The following is a 15,969-nucleotide window of genomic DNA, read 5'->3' as shown; positions in this document are numbered from 1 at the left end:
CCGCACAATTTTCTGCTGCTCTCGCGAAGAGCGCCTCCTAGACGACATTAAAAATCACTCGACTCACTGAGAAGGAACGGTGATAGAAGTTTATAGAGGCTGTATTTTAATAATAATAACAAACGATACACAACGAAAGGTATCGATAATTCATTGTATATCCATTTTATACAATACTATTTAAATGTTATCTTAATCCATCCATACATCTTCTATGCCGCTTATCCTCACTATGGCCGCAGGCGAGAGGCGGGGCACACCCTGAACTGGTCGCCCATCAATCGCAGGGCACATATCGACAAACAAGTATTGAAACGTATGGATAGAGGTATAAATGACAGAGGACATAGTCACCAACCTAACATGCATGTTTTTAGGCAATTCAGTAAAACAAATATGGCATTTAACCTGCACAAAATAAAACAACAAAGTGTCACTGAAATGCAGATGAATTCTGATAGCTAAAGAGGAGATGAACCGTACCAGAGTAACAGCTGTTCGTCTGTTATTTCATCCTAGGATGAAATAAGGAAATGAAACCAAATAACTTATTTGCCGATATAAAATCAAAATGGTCCCACACGGCGAAACCTTTATTTTCTTTCAATATCCATGTCACAATGGATTAAATGGAAGAATTCTGCTACAAAATATATGTTCTTATCGCAGAGACGTTGCACGCCGTTGACAAAAGTCAGACTCGCTTCCTTATAAACACATTGTTTGACCACTTAGTGACAGGCGAAGCAGCGACTGTATCTGTGACGTGACTTTTTCTTAAAGCGATACACTCACCAACAGCCGGGCTTCGTTCGACACATGCGCGGACGCGTCGATGTTCCCGGACCCGTCAGTACTATCTAAAATCTTTGGGCAATGCTATCTCGAGGAGCTATTTCGATTCCATAGCTTGTATTTTTCACTTCCGGTGTTTTACACAATACTTTAAAGTGCCGTCTTTTGTTTTCGAAAATCCCGGAATTGTTAGGCTGTCATCAACAGGGGATTATTTACTCGGAGGGGATTGCAGCCATGATGGCGTCAAGCTACAACGCTAAGGAAGAGGACGGTCACCACTCTGGTCCTTCGAGTCATGGCGGCGCAGGAGCCGTGAAAAGTAAGAAGCCAGATAACACAGCATTTAAACAACAGAGACTACCTGCTTGGCAGCCGATTTTGACGGCTGGCACCGTGCTTCCTGCTTTCTTCGTGATCGGCCTCATCTTCATCCCAATCGGCATCGGCCTGTATGTTACGTCTAATAATATCAAGGAGTTCGAGGTAGGGAAACGTTCATGTCATCTTTTAAGTATTACACTAGCAACGTAGCTTCCTTCAGAAAAAAGTATAATTTATTGACAGTGTACATATTTATAAGGTCCAATCGGTTAATGCTGTTCAGGAACGTACGTGCTTAATGTATTTTTCTGTTTTTCTGGTGCCAACTCGCCTCTTCAGATTGATTACACTGGTGTAGACATGTCAAGCCCGTGCTTCAGCTGTGCAAAAAACTACAGCTGGAACAGCACAGCACCTTGTGTCTGTGCTGTCAACTTCACGTTGGAGCAGCCTTTCGAGGTGGGTCCAGTTCTTGCACCAGTCCTCCACCCTAAATGCACACCATGAATAATAAATGTCTCCGTTCAGTATTGATAGTGTTGTGGAATAAAAGCAATGTCGACAGTATGGGTGTCACGCGAGATCTGGCGAGATTATAACGTGACGATGTGTGATGATGATTGATGAACGTAATAGCCACTTGTAGCTCAAACACGAGCTAGCGCGATGCTGCCAGCCAGACATGTAAACAAAAATGCCAGAAAGTCAAATGATATTGAAACGTGAGCGATCACACACGCTGGCATCGATAGGTTTAGTGACAAGCTGTCATAAGTTAACTGCACATTTTACGGGCTATTATTCATTCTCCTAATAATAAGAAGCAAAGTGAAAGTGAACGCAAGACGTGTCAAATATCTGGTCAGATATACGCAAGTGCCAGTAAGGCAGACGGGCGATTCCTCTGCATGCTTATCCAAATAAAGTGCAATGAAACATTTTGGTTTGGTTTAGTTTATTTGAACATGAAGGTTACAACGGAATACATCTCATGAATAATTCTTTCACAGTTCCACATGTCCAAAAGGAGTAGGAAGAAGTAAAGCTTATTTAACCCTACCCCCCATCTATTCCACATCTAGTACAGCACCTGTTGTTCACTTCCTGCATGCCACGTCATGTTTTCTGTGATAATCAGAATAATACATAATAAATAATAGTAAGAAGACAAAAAATGTGTATATATACTGCTCAAAAAAATTAGAGAAACACATCAGATCTAAACTGGAGGGAAAATGATCTTGAATATTTTTCCTGATAATAAGTAGGTGATGTATTAGTAAGAAAATGATGCCACATAATTTGATAGAAATGAAAATGATCACGCTATAGAGGGGGGAAATCAAAGACACCCCAAAAATGAAAGTGAAAAATTATGTAGCAGACTGGTCCATTTTGCTAAAATGTCATTGTAGCAACTCAAAATGTTTCTCAATAGTTTGTGTGGCCCCCACGTGCTTGTACGCATGCCTGACAACGTCGGGGCACGCTCCTAATGAGACTACGGATGGTGTCCTGGGGATCTCCTCCCAGATCTGGACCAGGGCATCAATGAGCTCCTGGAGAGTCTGAGGAGCAACCTGGCAGCGCCGGATGGACCTAAACATAATGTCCCAGAGGTGTTCTATTGGGTTTAGGTCAGGTGAACGTGGGGGCCAGTCAATGGTATCAATTCCTTCATCCTCCAGGAACTACCTGCATACACTAGCCACATGAGGTCGGGCATTGTCGTGGACCAGGAGGAACCCAGGTCCCACTGCACCAGCGTAGGTTCTGACAATGGGTCCAAGGATTTTATCCAGATACCTGATAGCAGTCAGGGTGCCGTTATCTAACCTGTAGAGGTCTGTGTGTCCTTCCAGGGATATGACTCCCCAGACCATCACTGACCCACCACCAAACCGGTCATGCTGAATGATGTTGCAGGCAGCATAACGTTCTCCACGGCATCTCCAGGCCCTTTCACATCTGTCGCATGTGCTCAGGTTGAACTTGCTCTCATCAGGGAAGAGCACAGGGCACCAGTGGTGTAGTTGCCAATTCTGGTGGTCTATGGCAAATGCCAATCGAGCTCTACGGTGCTGGGCAGTGACCACAGGGCCCACTACAGGACGTCAGGCCCTCAGGCCACCCTCATGGAGCCTGTTTCTGATTGTTTGGTCAGAAACATTCACACCAGTGGCCTGCTGGAGGTCATTTTGTAGGGCTCTGGCAGTGCTCATCCTGTTCCTCCTTACACAAAGGAGCAGTTATCAATCCTGCTGAGGGTTGAAGGACCTTCTACGGCCCTGTCCAGCTCTCCTGGAGTAACTACCTGTCTCCTGGAATCTCCTCCATGCGTCCAGGTACCGCAGTGATGCCCTGGTCCAGATCTGGGAGGAGATCCCCCAGGACACCATTCGTAGTCTCATTAGGAACATGCCGCGACGTTGTCAGGCATGCGTACAAGCACGTGGGTGCCACACAAACTACTGAGAATCATTTTGAGTTGCTACAATGACATTTTAGCAAAATAGACCAGTGTGCTGCATCATTTTTTCACTTTCATTTTTGGGGTGTCTTTGAGCCTAATATCGTGAATCATCTTGTATCGTCTTGTGACCGGAGTGTATTGTGACATCCTAGTGGACAGTAAATACCCAATAACATCCCTTTTTAGTGCAAAAAAGGGACAATCAAGGTTTAGCATTGATATTCTACTTTAAATTCAGAACTATTCAGACCACAATCAGAAGATTGTTAATTGATTACCTTTAAAAGCTTCAGAGGGTGCTTATCCTGAACATTATTTCCTTACATTGCACATTAGTTATTAGTTATTCACTGATCCGGGTATTGGGTACTAGGGATGTCACAATCCACATTTTTTGGCTTCTGATCCAGTCCGATTTTTTTTTTTAAGTCTTGCCGTTTCGATCCAGTACCGATCGTTTTTTTGTTTTTGTTTGTTTATTGTTTTTAATAATAACATTCTTTTGTTACAAACATGAATTTGTGGGATTGAATATGGTTATGAAAATAGCTCTTCAAAGCATTAAAAATAATGCAACCGAAGTATTGCCGAATTTACTTTGTTATCACACAGCATGACCAACAATATTGTTTGGCTTTTGTAACAAACCTCTGAGTCAGGTCCCTAATCCAATAAAAGAGCCAATAAAACTTTTTTAAATTAATTTTTTTATCTTTTCTTATTTTACCAGCTAGAGTGTGTGCTAAGTGGGTTAGTGAATAAAATGCAAAAATCCTTACATTTATTGATGCAATACGTCGTTGGCCCATTTTGTCCAGTAACTGAGAAATGGATGTAGCTTAGCGGGATGTCAGCCTTAGCGCATATTGCTACAAAATCTTCCACAAACTGTAATGCCCTTGCTTGTGATTAAGGAAGATGTAGTCACAGATGTAATTCCAATTGCGTTATTAATTTAAGATATTTTAATGACACCCTTATTTTGTTTACACAATTAGACAAATGTGACAAATAGTGCTCTTATTAGAGTGCTGAGCACACGGCCAAAAGCCCGGTCTGTCGACCGCGTGTTCAACGCAGCTCTCAAGGCAGAGGGAGTGAGGTTTACCAACGTACACTTGCACAGCCTCACTGGCTGGCATCCGTTACACTCACCCCCTCAAACCTCACTCCCATCCGGGTCATGGCACCAATGTAACCCTCCCTGTTTCGCACTGCCCGCATCGGGGCTCGAACACAGGACCTTCGCAATGGGAGGTGAGAGCGCTGACCACACGCCCAAAAGCCCGGACTGTCGACCGTGTGTTCAGCGCAGCTCTTAAGGCAGAGGGAGTGAGGTTTACCAACGTACACTTGCACAGCCTCACAGGCGGGCATCCGTTACATCAGTACAACACCAGTATAGAACATTCTATGCAATGATATTGTTTTGTCGAGAGGGTTACAATTTACTATAATTTACTTTATTGTGTTTATCAGTATCGCTGAGTAAAATTCTATGTCACTGCATCACTTAAACAGCACTAATAAACATTGTTAAATTATTGTCTCAATTGAAACCGAGCATAAATATCTTGTAAAAGGTGCCCGTTAAGTATTTTATTTATATCTAAGCCTCAAACTATCAAGGGCAGAATAAAGTGTAGCATAAAAACTAATTCTCACAATCGATATGTAAATTTTAATTAAAGTAAATAACATTTTGACTAAATGTTTAATCCTAATTACCCATAGGGTCCCTTTCCAGGTTGTTTTTATATTTTGTCTAAATGTACGGTGGCTGACGGGTAAACACATAGGAACATTCAAATGCTCCACAGAAATGATGCAAAACCAAAAATGCACAAACACCATAAAACACATGCAATGGGAAAATGCTGCAATCACATAAACGGTGCAGGATCAAAAACAAATGCAAACGAGAAATGCAAATGCTAAAATCACTCAAAAACCCCCTAAAGGTATGCATGACAGATATGCTGCAAGTTCACGTAACAAAATGGAAGTTAGCCAGGCTACCAGGGCACCAGACCTGAGGGATATCCCTCTGTAAAGACTTGCGATAGAATTTTTTACAGTATTCCAGAGCAACCCATTTTTACCGTAAGAGTTTAAAAAAATGTCAGCAAACTTTCTTCTGGGTATCCCGCTCATGTCTTTGACAGCTCAACTCAGTTGTTGTTTAAAAAAACCTTAAACTATAAATATTATAGCCTTTACTGTCTGTAACACTGTGTGTCCTCTCCCTATTCAGAGCAACGTCTTCATGTACTATGGCTTATCAAACTTCTATCAGAACCATAGACGCTATGTGAAATCCAGGGATGACAGCCAGCTCAATGGTGACCGTACGGCTTTGACGGTATACTTTAAAATATGTTTTTCTCTTTCCATGAAGTGATATCAAAATATGCTTCAACTTAAGACTGGTTTCCGCTCACAGAATCCCAGCAAGGAATGTGAGCCGTATCGTACCAGCGAAGGACTGCCCATTGCTCCTTGTGGGGCCATCGCTAACAGCCTCTTTAATGGTGAGAACTGCAGATCTCATTCACATATTTATTGTTATTCAAATATGTATTGCTAATAATACGCAACTGACGTTAACTATATTACTGCAAAGCAGCACTTACTGTAAGATGCAAGAAATGTTTCTCTGTTGCAGACTCTCTTGTTCTCTATCATATCGACTCCAATGGCACCAGAATCCAAATCCCTCTGGTAAAGAAGGGCATCGCCTGGTGGACAGACAAGCATGTCAAGTTCAGGAATCCTGGTGGAAACAGCAACCTCACTATTGCTTTTCAAGGTGATTCTACACAACTTTTTTTTTTTTTGTCAAGGCATTGATTCAATCATTTTGTACTGCTTATCCTTTGTGGAACTTGCATGTTCTGTATGTGCTTGTGTGGATTTACGGCAAGTACTCTAGTTTCTTCCCACAGTTCAAAAACATGCATATTAGGTTAAAGCAGGGGTCACCAACGTGGTGCCCGCGGGCACCAGGTAGACCCCCACGACCACATGAGGTGCCCGCAAGCCTGCTTTTCATTCAGGTTTTCAGTTAATAATGAAAGAACAGTAGAAAGAAATGCATTCTGAAATACAAAATGTGAGTTGTGGACACCAGCATTTTGTTCATGTTCTGGTAAAACAAGCATATTCGCTTTGTTTGGCTTTAAAATAAGATCTGAAAATAAATGTTACAAAAATGAGTAGCTCTTGGCCATTTTCATTTTGTAAAAGTAGCTCTCACAAGGAAAAATGTTGGTGACCCCTGGGTTAAAGAGATACTTGGGATTTTAGACATGAAGTTCTGTGACATCCCCATCAGCAGTGTAGTAAATCAACGGTGACTTTTCCCCCACTTTGTCCCGTGACCACAGTTCTGGTCGGTTTTTGGTGTTCAAGAAAGTAGTTCCGGCTAGTTTGTGGGTCACTTAACTTAAAACGTTTAAAACGTTTTGCTTCTCAAAACAATATGCGTTCAAAAGAGTAATACATTTGCGTGACAAAATCGTTTTCAACGTAGAAGTCAGACCTCACAATCGCTCGTCGTTATTTTCTCTCCCTTCGTGTTACTGCGCTCTGCCGCCAGATGTCAACTGTTGCGCACATTTCCATCCCTTCTTTCACCATGTTTACTGCTGGGATAGTGAAAGTAAACATGTCTGACTACGAAACAAGTGATGCCGACATTCCTTTTAGCACAAAGCCGAAGGCATACCTTTATGAACCAGAATACAGAGATGCCGAATTTCATCAGGTGGGTTTATAACGGACAGAGAGCGAGAAAGGGGGGACAGAAGTGCTGAGGCTGGACTTACAGCTGTAGACTATGTCTATTCACTTTTTTCCATCTTATTTTGACAGATTTTCAAATGACACTAGACATCTGTCCGTTACAGCCAACATTGTGACTGCAAGCATACTCATAGAAACAGGGAAGACAACGTCACTTCCACGTAGCTGATAATAATAATAATAAAAAAAAGCATTCATCATGTTATGTTATGTTATATAGCGGCTGCACTGGTAATATGACATTTGGTGATTTGCTGCACACAGTGTTACTAGCTGATTGGTAGGCAGCATCTAATTAATTAATTAAATAAGCTAGTATAGCTAGTTCTTACCTGGGGTACTGGAACAGCAGAACTCTTCAAAACATGTTTCTTCCTCTCTCTTGGGCATGTAGGAATAATCATAATAATAATCCTCCTCACCAAAGTGTGCACCACACACACACACAAATCTGTTTTGTCCCGGCCACTTTGGTTCCCACTTGGCAATATGGCAAGAAGCCAAAGTTTCCCAATAGCAATGTCCATGACAGGAAAGCGATGGAATTTATTGGGCGATTCAGACACATCTTGTTGTTACAGCTCTGATAATTACAAGTCCGCACAAATTTTTTTAAAGATATTTTCTTTTTTGAGAATACCACTCTAGCCTAGCTCTCACTTTAAGCGGTCGTCATCCGCGCATGTAAACACTGTGGAACACATACACAACAATGGACAAGCGGCAGCGTGCTTACGACGAGAGAGAAAATAACAGCGATTGTGAGGTCTGACTTTTTTTTTTTTTTGAACGCATTGTTTTGAGACGCAAAACACTTTAGTTAAGTGACCCCAACAACTAGCCGGAACTACTTTCTTAAACACCAAAAACTCGACTCATGAAACGAAATGTGGAAAACGTCACTGTTGATGCACTACACTGCTGATGGGGATGTCATACAACTTAATGTCAAAAAGTCCAAACTATCCTTTCAAGTGGAGACTACATTGTCCATTAGATGGAATGTGAGTGTAATCGGTGGTTTGTAAATAACTACCCTGTGACTGACTGTCGTCCAGTCCTGGGAGTACCCCACCTGTTGCCTAGGAGTGAGTAATGTCATGCTGTTACCAGAGGCAGTGCAGTGCATCCTTCAAGTTGACTAACCCCGTGATCCTGTTACAGACTATTTGAGTGTTGTTCATTCTCAGGCACTAACAAGCCAGTGAATTGGAGAAAACCCGTTTCTGAGCTGGATCTAGATGACGACGACAACAATGGCTTCATCAATGAGGACTTCATAGTGTGGATGCGCACAGCTGCCTTACCCACTTTCCGCAAGCTTTATAGGATCATCCAGAAGAAGTCGAGCTCAACTCCAACCCTCGCTAGTGGCAGATATGTCTTGAACATCACCTACAGTATCCTTTTCAACACACAGCACATTTGCAAACAAGGGCCAGGTTGGGTTTGAACATTGTATTTCTACTGGTAGCTAAATAAGGTACCCAAATGAAACAGCTGTCAATATGCCTGCACCACTGCCAGCTACAACCTTAATATTATGTTATTACATTAATATTTGTATTGTCTTTGTAAAGGCATTGTTGTTGATTCTGTTCTTCTATTGGACCTCACTAGAATTTACAGGTGTACCTAAACGTCGTGAGTTTTCTTGTAGTTGATTTTCCAGTACAATAATGGTTATGTGTAATCTAAGTCCAGAAGTGGCAGTCATATTTCTTTAACTTAAATGTAATCAGATTACCCTGTCCTCAGCTTTGACGGACGCAAGCGAATGATCTTGAGCACCATCTCCTGGATGGGAGGCAAGAACCCTTTCCTGGGTATCGCCTACATCACCGTGGGCTCAATTTGCTTCTTCCTGGGCGTGGTGCTGCTCATTATTCACCATAAATACGACTCCCGCAACAACAGTGCTGACATTCCAAACTAGCTCCTCCCTGCAGAGTGTCCATTCTGGACTGCTTGTTGGTTTTAGCTTGAATACACCGGTCATCTGTAAATGTAAGTTGTATGTTTATGCAAGAACAGTTTTATGTTTGTCGTAAAGCTGTGTTTGAAGGCAAGAGACAATGCCTGAGTCTTGACTGCTTCAAATTGGCTGCTGCGAACGTCATGTTTGTTTTTTTATTTTTAAAAAGTTGTATTTATCTCTATCAGATATGTGTTGTATGTCAGCACAGCTTTGGGAATGGCTTAATTATTGAAGGATGTGTATTGTATCCCAGATTTTGTCCATGTTTCTGTACTGTTAAGATGTTCTGCTGATGAATGTACTAATATATTACATTGACTTACCTGTCAGTTTTAGACTCCAACTGTCTGTCTTGTCCATCCATTATTGTATGCCCTCATATAATGACCAATTACATCATATGTGTGATCTCTGACCGCCTTTTCTTGGTATTACAGCTTTTTTTGTATGACAAACACTTTGATGATCCCATGACTCTAGGATATAGGCTGGATAAGAGCAAATATTTATTTCCCCAGTTAGTCAATGTTGACCAAATGATTTGCACTTAAAAAGTGACACCTTTTTTTGCTTTCCACTTATTTGAAGCCACCTTGTAACAACATTGAGTCGCTTGTTTAAAGTTGAAATTGATGGGTTTTTTTTATAAGGTTAATAGGAATTAAGGTTAATAAGGAGTTAATAGTCATTAAATAACTTGGTCAATGTGTTTGCGATATTTTCATGCAGATAACTTACAAATCATCATCTACGACTTTTTTGTACATTTATCAAGAACATGATGGAAACAAAAAGGTTGATTCCAGATAACAATACTGTTGGGGTTGGCAAAGGGCTCATTAATATTCATGAGGAAAGTTATCTGATTGGATAATAGTGATTAGCAGCCAACCAGGTATAGGTACACTAAAATTCGTGGAAGCTGCTTTTGTTTTTTTTTAATACGATATGTTTTAATCTTATTTGAACGTATGCTTGTGTGTCATTGTGTCCTTGAATGACACCGACCTTCCAGCAAATTTCAGCTTTGTTAAACTGCTCTACTTAGCGTAATTTCTTTCAAGTTTATCACAAAAGTTAGCAATGTTATTGTTTGTAGTTCTTTCAGTTTGTTCAGGCACAACCTTTTGCTTATTTTTGCAGCTAAATTATAAGAAACTGTACAATATTATTTTCTGTCTTTTTTTGTCAATCCGTTTGCATGGTGGAGTACAGCATACCACACAACTGTGTGGTTATGCAGTATCACGCCTTGACCAGCAGATGCCACTGTTTTACCTTTAAAAGACACATTGAAAACGCTTCTGAGGAAACCAAACAGAACTTGGGACATTATTCATATCAACTTTCTTACAATTGCAAAACAGTTGTATCATTTCCACTCCCTTCATATTTTTTTTAAAATATTTTTAGTAATTTAATATAATAATTTTGTATGAAAAGAAAAGTAGGCTACCCATTTTGGTTAACATGGACTGGCACTACAAGATGACTGTGTTCACTGTTCAAATTTAATACCAGCAATAACATCTTAGTAGCCCCCCTCAGGGTTTAAAAATGAGATTCATAAAATCTTCACTGCAGAGGTCAAGACCATTCTGACGTAATGACTGTTGACACCTCTCTTTGTGTTGCAACGTTGGTGAGTACAAACGACAAGACTTAATGAGATGCATTATGAACATTACTATGAACCTTAATTGTTCATGCATTTTGGTGTTTTGATTTTGACAGTCTGCAAAGGTTGAATGGAAGCAAGTTGGCTCTTTTTGTTTAAGATGTTTCACCTTTAATGTAAAAGGCTTCTTCAGATCTATATTTATACATGTGGAGTCTCCCTTTATGTCTGTGGTAGATGGTTGACAGTTGTGCATAAGAAAAGGTCGTTCGTCTGTCTAGTGGCAAAACAGCTTGTCTGGCTGCTCTTCCCATGGAATGAGATCATCTTTTGGGCATAGATGTCAGGGCATTGTTTTACGATAGGCGATGGCGTAAACCTCCTTCTCTGTTTAGAGAGGGCTTCTCTCGTTTGACATAGTTGGCTTCTTTCGCACCTCTCTCAAACCAGCTCTCCTCCCTATTCAGAATTCCAGACAATGACTAGAAAGAGCTCTCTCGTGCTGTGTCGTGTTTGTATAAGGGTTGCTTGGTCTCGCCAATGTAGCTGTCATTGCACTTCCCACTACACTGCACTGCATAAACATTACTGAGTTGCGATTTTGTCTTTGGAGCCAACCAACTTTTGTGTTAGTGGGTTTGAAATGCATCGTTATGTTTAGAGAAAATCCTGGGTTTCTCTGACAAACCAGCCACATAAGGGACCACCACATTTCCCCAGGCTCGGGTGTAGTGGCCCTGCTACTGACCTGTCAGATTTGGCCCACTTAGGATACCCACAGTTAGGAAGAACCTCCCTGATGTGTGTCTGCTCCTACTGTCTTACATTGTCAATGGTAGGGATATTTGAGGGTTCCGATGCTAGCCTGTGTTGGAGTCCTTCTTTTGAGGACAATCATGTAAAATTATGTAAGTACATAGAATCGTCTTGTACCGAATCTTCTCCCGAATATCGCAATATATATTTGTATCGTGAGCTTAATATCATCTATCGTGAGATTAGTGTATCAGTATGGCCCTGTGAGCCAACTTTTGGAGTCTGTGGGCACATATTTTGATGATGACACTTTGTAGTACCTGCAGGCTCTGTTTTGTAAACAGACAGATTTACACATGCCACTTGCTTTTTAAGAGCGCATTAAAATTTATGGGTGCATTATTTATGGAATGTCAAACGCAGACCCATCTACAGTACATTGTTAGATGCCTTTCTCGATGGTTTCTATGCAGGACCAGAAGGTGTGGTCAGCTTACATATGGTCACTTGCAGAGCAGCTGGTGTGAAGAGCTGGATTTATAGCCAACACTTGCAAAATGGAACTATACACAAATAGGTATACAGCACAAATCTATGCCTGTCCCTTCAGATGCACAAATGCAGATACAGATACAGATACAGCAGTGTCCACAGTGCGGCCATTTGCGGCCTGGGATGTTTATTATTGACCCGTGCACAACAGCAAAAATGGTAATGGTAACGGTTTGATTTATTTTGAACGTGCATCCAAGTTACGTTACTGCACATCACACATTTACAGTGTAACTATTCAACAATTCTCTAAAACAATTCTCCGAAAAGGAGCAGGAAGAAGCACAAAAGCAAAAATGGGAAAATAGGGCAAAAAGGAACAATGTAAAGAAAAAACTGAAATGTTGATACATACATATAATTAATGACACCAAGCTTTGGCTTTAAATATATTTAAATAATTTCTTAAGCTTTTTTATTAAGGCTATAAAGCCTTTTCTGTATGCGGCCCTCAGTGGAAAACGTTCAAACACCCCTGCACCAGTGTATCATCTTGGCAAAATTATATAACCTTGTTTGTCAGGGTTACAAAAGCAGGACCTCTGAGTGCATCATCCCAGTGACAAAGGTAAGGGACTTTTTGATGACCTACTGTATTTACTCTCAAAGGTGAAATAAACCAAGGCAGTCGAAATTACACTGGGTGAAAAAACAGTTAATAACAATCTTGCTAAGTTATATGTTAAAACATTCAACTCCTGTTTGAACAGGATTGTGAGGGTGGATCACATAACTGATACACACAATCACTGAGACTTGATGGGTCATGTCTGGCACAGGATTTGACCAACACAAATGCTGTAGAAAACCATCCAGCCATCCATCTTTGATGCTGCTTGTCCTCACTTGGGTTGTGGGTATGCTGGAGCCTATCCCAGCTGGGGGTTTTGGGCGAGGAGACTGATCGCCAGGCAATCGTAGGGCACATATATAGACAAACAACCATTCACCTATGGACAATTTAGTCTCCAGTTAACCTAACATGCATGTTTTTGGAATGTGGGAGGAAGCCGGAGTACCTGCAGAAAACATGGGGAGAACATGCAAACTCCACACAGAGATGCCCAAATGGAGATTCGAACCCAGATCTTCCCAATCTCCTGACCACTAGGCCACCGTGTGGTCTTGGTGGTATTTCAGAATGAACCTAAAATGCACTGTAGCCTTTTACAGGTGAACTTAATTTGACCTTCTCTTAACTTTTGAATGCACGTCCAATTGTTTCCGTACTTTTAGCACAACTTGCTCTAACAAGGAGCTAAAAGGCAAACTTCACAACAGGTGTGTGATCCATGAATCACCAATACAAATCTTTGTTCAATTAGAATTACTACAGTTCGTCTTCGTCATGCTGTTCACATTTTGTCCATCATCAGACCAAGACGACACCTAACTATTGATTGAGTTGGGCATGTGCACTCAAAAACTGAGAGACGGTCAATTAAGTTCACCTGTAATGGGCGTCCACTCGCTGGCGACGCAATCCCAGAAAGTTGAAAAACTTTGAACTTTTCGTCGCTGTTGCACAGACGAGGACCAATTAGCGGGAGTTTCATTGATCGACCAATGAGGGGACAGGATGCTAAGATTTCCTGGAGCTAGTTGACATTTCTTAAAAAAAGAATATAGGGATATAAAGAAAAAAGCGGCATGGGAACTCGCCGGTGGCAGAGTAAACTTATTGGGTAAGTTTACATTCATTTTACACTGACATTTATGGAAGTTTATCTTCAATACTAGCAAGATCCGGTACTAGCAAGAGTACTCGATCAACACCGGCCGCTTTTCCTCCTCTGAACTACTTCTATACCCCCAAATTCCCTCCACATCTGACAGCCAATCAAAACCGTGGGAGACTCGTGCAATTCGCACTGGATGGGAACAAGTTGCTCACGAGTGTCGCCAATCGCAGTCGTTTGTCACCTCCCGTGTGTGTCGCCCGTAAAGGTTGAAACAGATAAACAGTGCTTCTTGAAAAAGCGTGCTTTTCTACTGTCTCTTATCATTCTACAGCTACTACAGTTACCCATATTCAGATTAGGTGTATATTTTGAACACGAGAGGGCGCCAAAGAACAACTAGTGCTTTCAATGTACTGTGGCAGCCAGCAAAGAAAGTTCCTCAACCCTCTTAACTAAACTGACATTTTCAAAAATGTATAAATCCACATGAGAAACGATTAATGAACGAAACATTCTTCATTTGATCGCACCAGTGTTTATGTTTAAGATTTTGTGCATTAGGTTTAGGTAATGAATCAGACAAAGCCAGTGGTTTTCATTTCCCACAGCAAACATTTGGACTCATCACTTGACACATATCCAAATAAATTGTATTTCGTTGCTTGCACACCCCGCAGTGTCGTCTGCCCAACTGCTGTGAGGTCACAACGGCGCTGTAAACTTATTAAAGCACCAGACAAATGGAATTTGAGGGGGAAATGCCATTTACAAGGAACTACTCGGTCCCAGCAGGGGGGATATACATCAACTAACGGGGGTTTCGTCAGAGAGCAAAATGACGGTAAATTGAGAGTTGAGAACTGCCCCCCCTATTAAGAAGCCGCTGGTGGAAAGATTCTTCCCACTTGGAAGGAAGCTTTTCCTCCTTGGACATCTGCTGGTGGAGTCTGCAGGAGCCAGAGAGGAGAGAAGGTGCAGAGGGGGAGGCTTCACGCAGGATCATCCGAATTCTGATCGCTCCATCTTTTGGCTGCGTCACTAGGTGAGTTGTCCAACTTGATTTACTTTGGGTTTATTCATTAGTAGTCTAATGATTAACACAGCATTGGCATTTTATGTGGCAACTTTTGGGTTTTGTAGATCTTTAAAGTCTTGAAGACGTCCAATCATTAAGCGTAATTTTACCTAATGAAACTTTTTTTTTTTTTGCATTTTCATGTCATATGACCACACACACAGCGCAGTCCTCGCTATTTTGGAAGTGGTTTCATTTTTAGCACAGTTTTGCCAATGATGTGACCAAACCTGTGCTAAAGAACCCATATGCAACATTTTAATATCCTGTGTGGATGGAAAATGATCTCAAGTAGATGTAAAGTGATCACAATTAATGCTATTTTGGATAAATTACTGAAGATAAAAACTGTACTTATGGTATCTGCAGCAAGTCATGTCTAATTTAATATACTGTATAACTTGTTAGAGAGTAAGTGCCTTAAGTATTGAACACGTTGAACGTGTGCATTCAAATTTAGAGAAGCTCAGATTAAGTTTACCTGTAAAGGTTATACAGTAGTACATTTTAGGTTCATCGTAAAAAAAATCACAAATAAGATTGAACATTGAAACTCCTCTGTCTTTAGTTTGCTGCAGCTTGTGTGGCCATTTAGCTTCCACTGACTCTGTGTAACTCAGGAGCATCCAAACTTTTACTACTTTTACTGAAAAAACAAAGGAAGCTGTGGACCATTTATATTTATATTTATGTATTATTTTATATTTATTTATTTGGTAAAAAAAAAAAGCTATATATAACTATATATATATTTATGTAGTTATATATATTAGTTATTGATACATTTACATTGCGCCTTTTTGGGCTATTTTCCCCTCTTTGTTTAATTTCTACAATGTGCCTCGGGCCAATAAAAAACGAGCCCCTGGCATAACTGCTGCCAAGCCTTCAAACTATTTGGCAGATAATTAA

General features: G+C 40.9%; 2 protein-coding genes across 7 annotated transcripts in view; both read left to right on the top strand.

Annotated features, from left to right (window-relative positions):
• Nucleotides 1-779: 779 nt before the first annotated feature.
• On the top strand, nucleotides 780-9,783 carry tmem30aa (transmembrane protein 30Aa). Its single transcript, XM_054797493.1, has 7 exons — nucleotides 780-1,281; nucleotides 1,459-1,578; nucleotides 5,847-5,954; nucleotides 6,036-6,123; nucleotides 6,258-6,401; nucleotides 8,587-8,796; nucleotides 9,139-9,783. The coding sequence occupies exons 1-7, from the start codon at nucleotides 1,033-1,035 to the stop codon at nucleotides 9,330-9,332; spliced, it is 1,113 nt and encodes a 370-aa protein (XP_054653468.1). The 5' UTR covers nucleotides 780-1,032; the 3' UTR covers nucleotides 9,333-9,783.
• Nucleotides 9,784-13,966: 4,183 nt separating this feature from the next.
• The window catches only part of col12a1a (collagen, type XII, alpha 1a), a 53,582-nt gene continuing 51,579 nt past the window's right edge, over nucleotides 13,967-15,969 (top strand). For 3 of the 6 annotated variants that reach the window (XM_054796777.1, XM_054796776.1, XM_054796778.1), the window contains exon 1: nucleotides 14,660-15,024. The gene's annotated coding sequence lies outside the window, so the exon portion shown is untranslated. Of the gene's footprint in view, nucleotides 13,986-14,552; nucleotides 15,025-15,969 lie in introns of those variants that run through there. The other 3 variants (XM_054796775.1, XM_054796774.1, XM_054796779.1) reach the window with 3 other exon arrangements.

This window comes from Dunckerocampus dactyliophorus, chromosome 13, assembly GCF_027744805.1.
Source record: "Dunckerocampus dactyliophorus isolate RoL2022-P2 chromosome 13, RoL_Ddac_1.1, whole genome shotgun sequence".
Lineage (NCBI taxonomy): Eukaryota > Metazoa > Chordata > Actinopteri > Syngnathiformes > Syngnathidae > Dunckerocampus > Dunckerocampus dactyliophorus.
The sequence above is the reverse complement of the archived record's forward strand: the minus strand, read 5'-3'. Positions and strand labels throughout refer to the sequence as shown.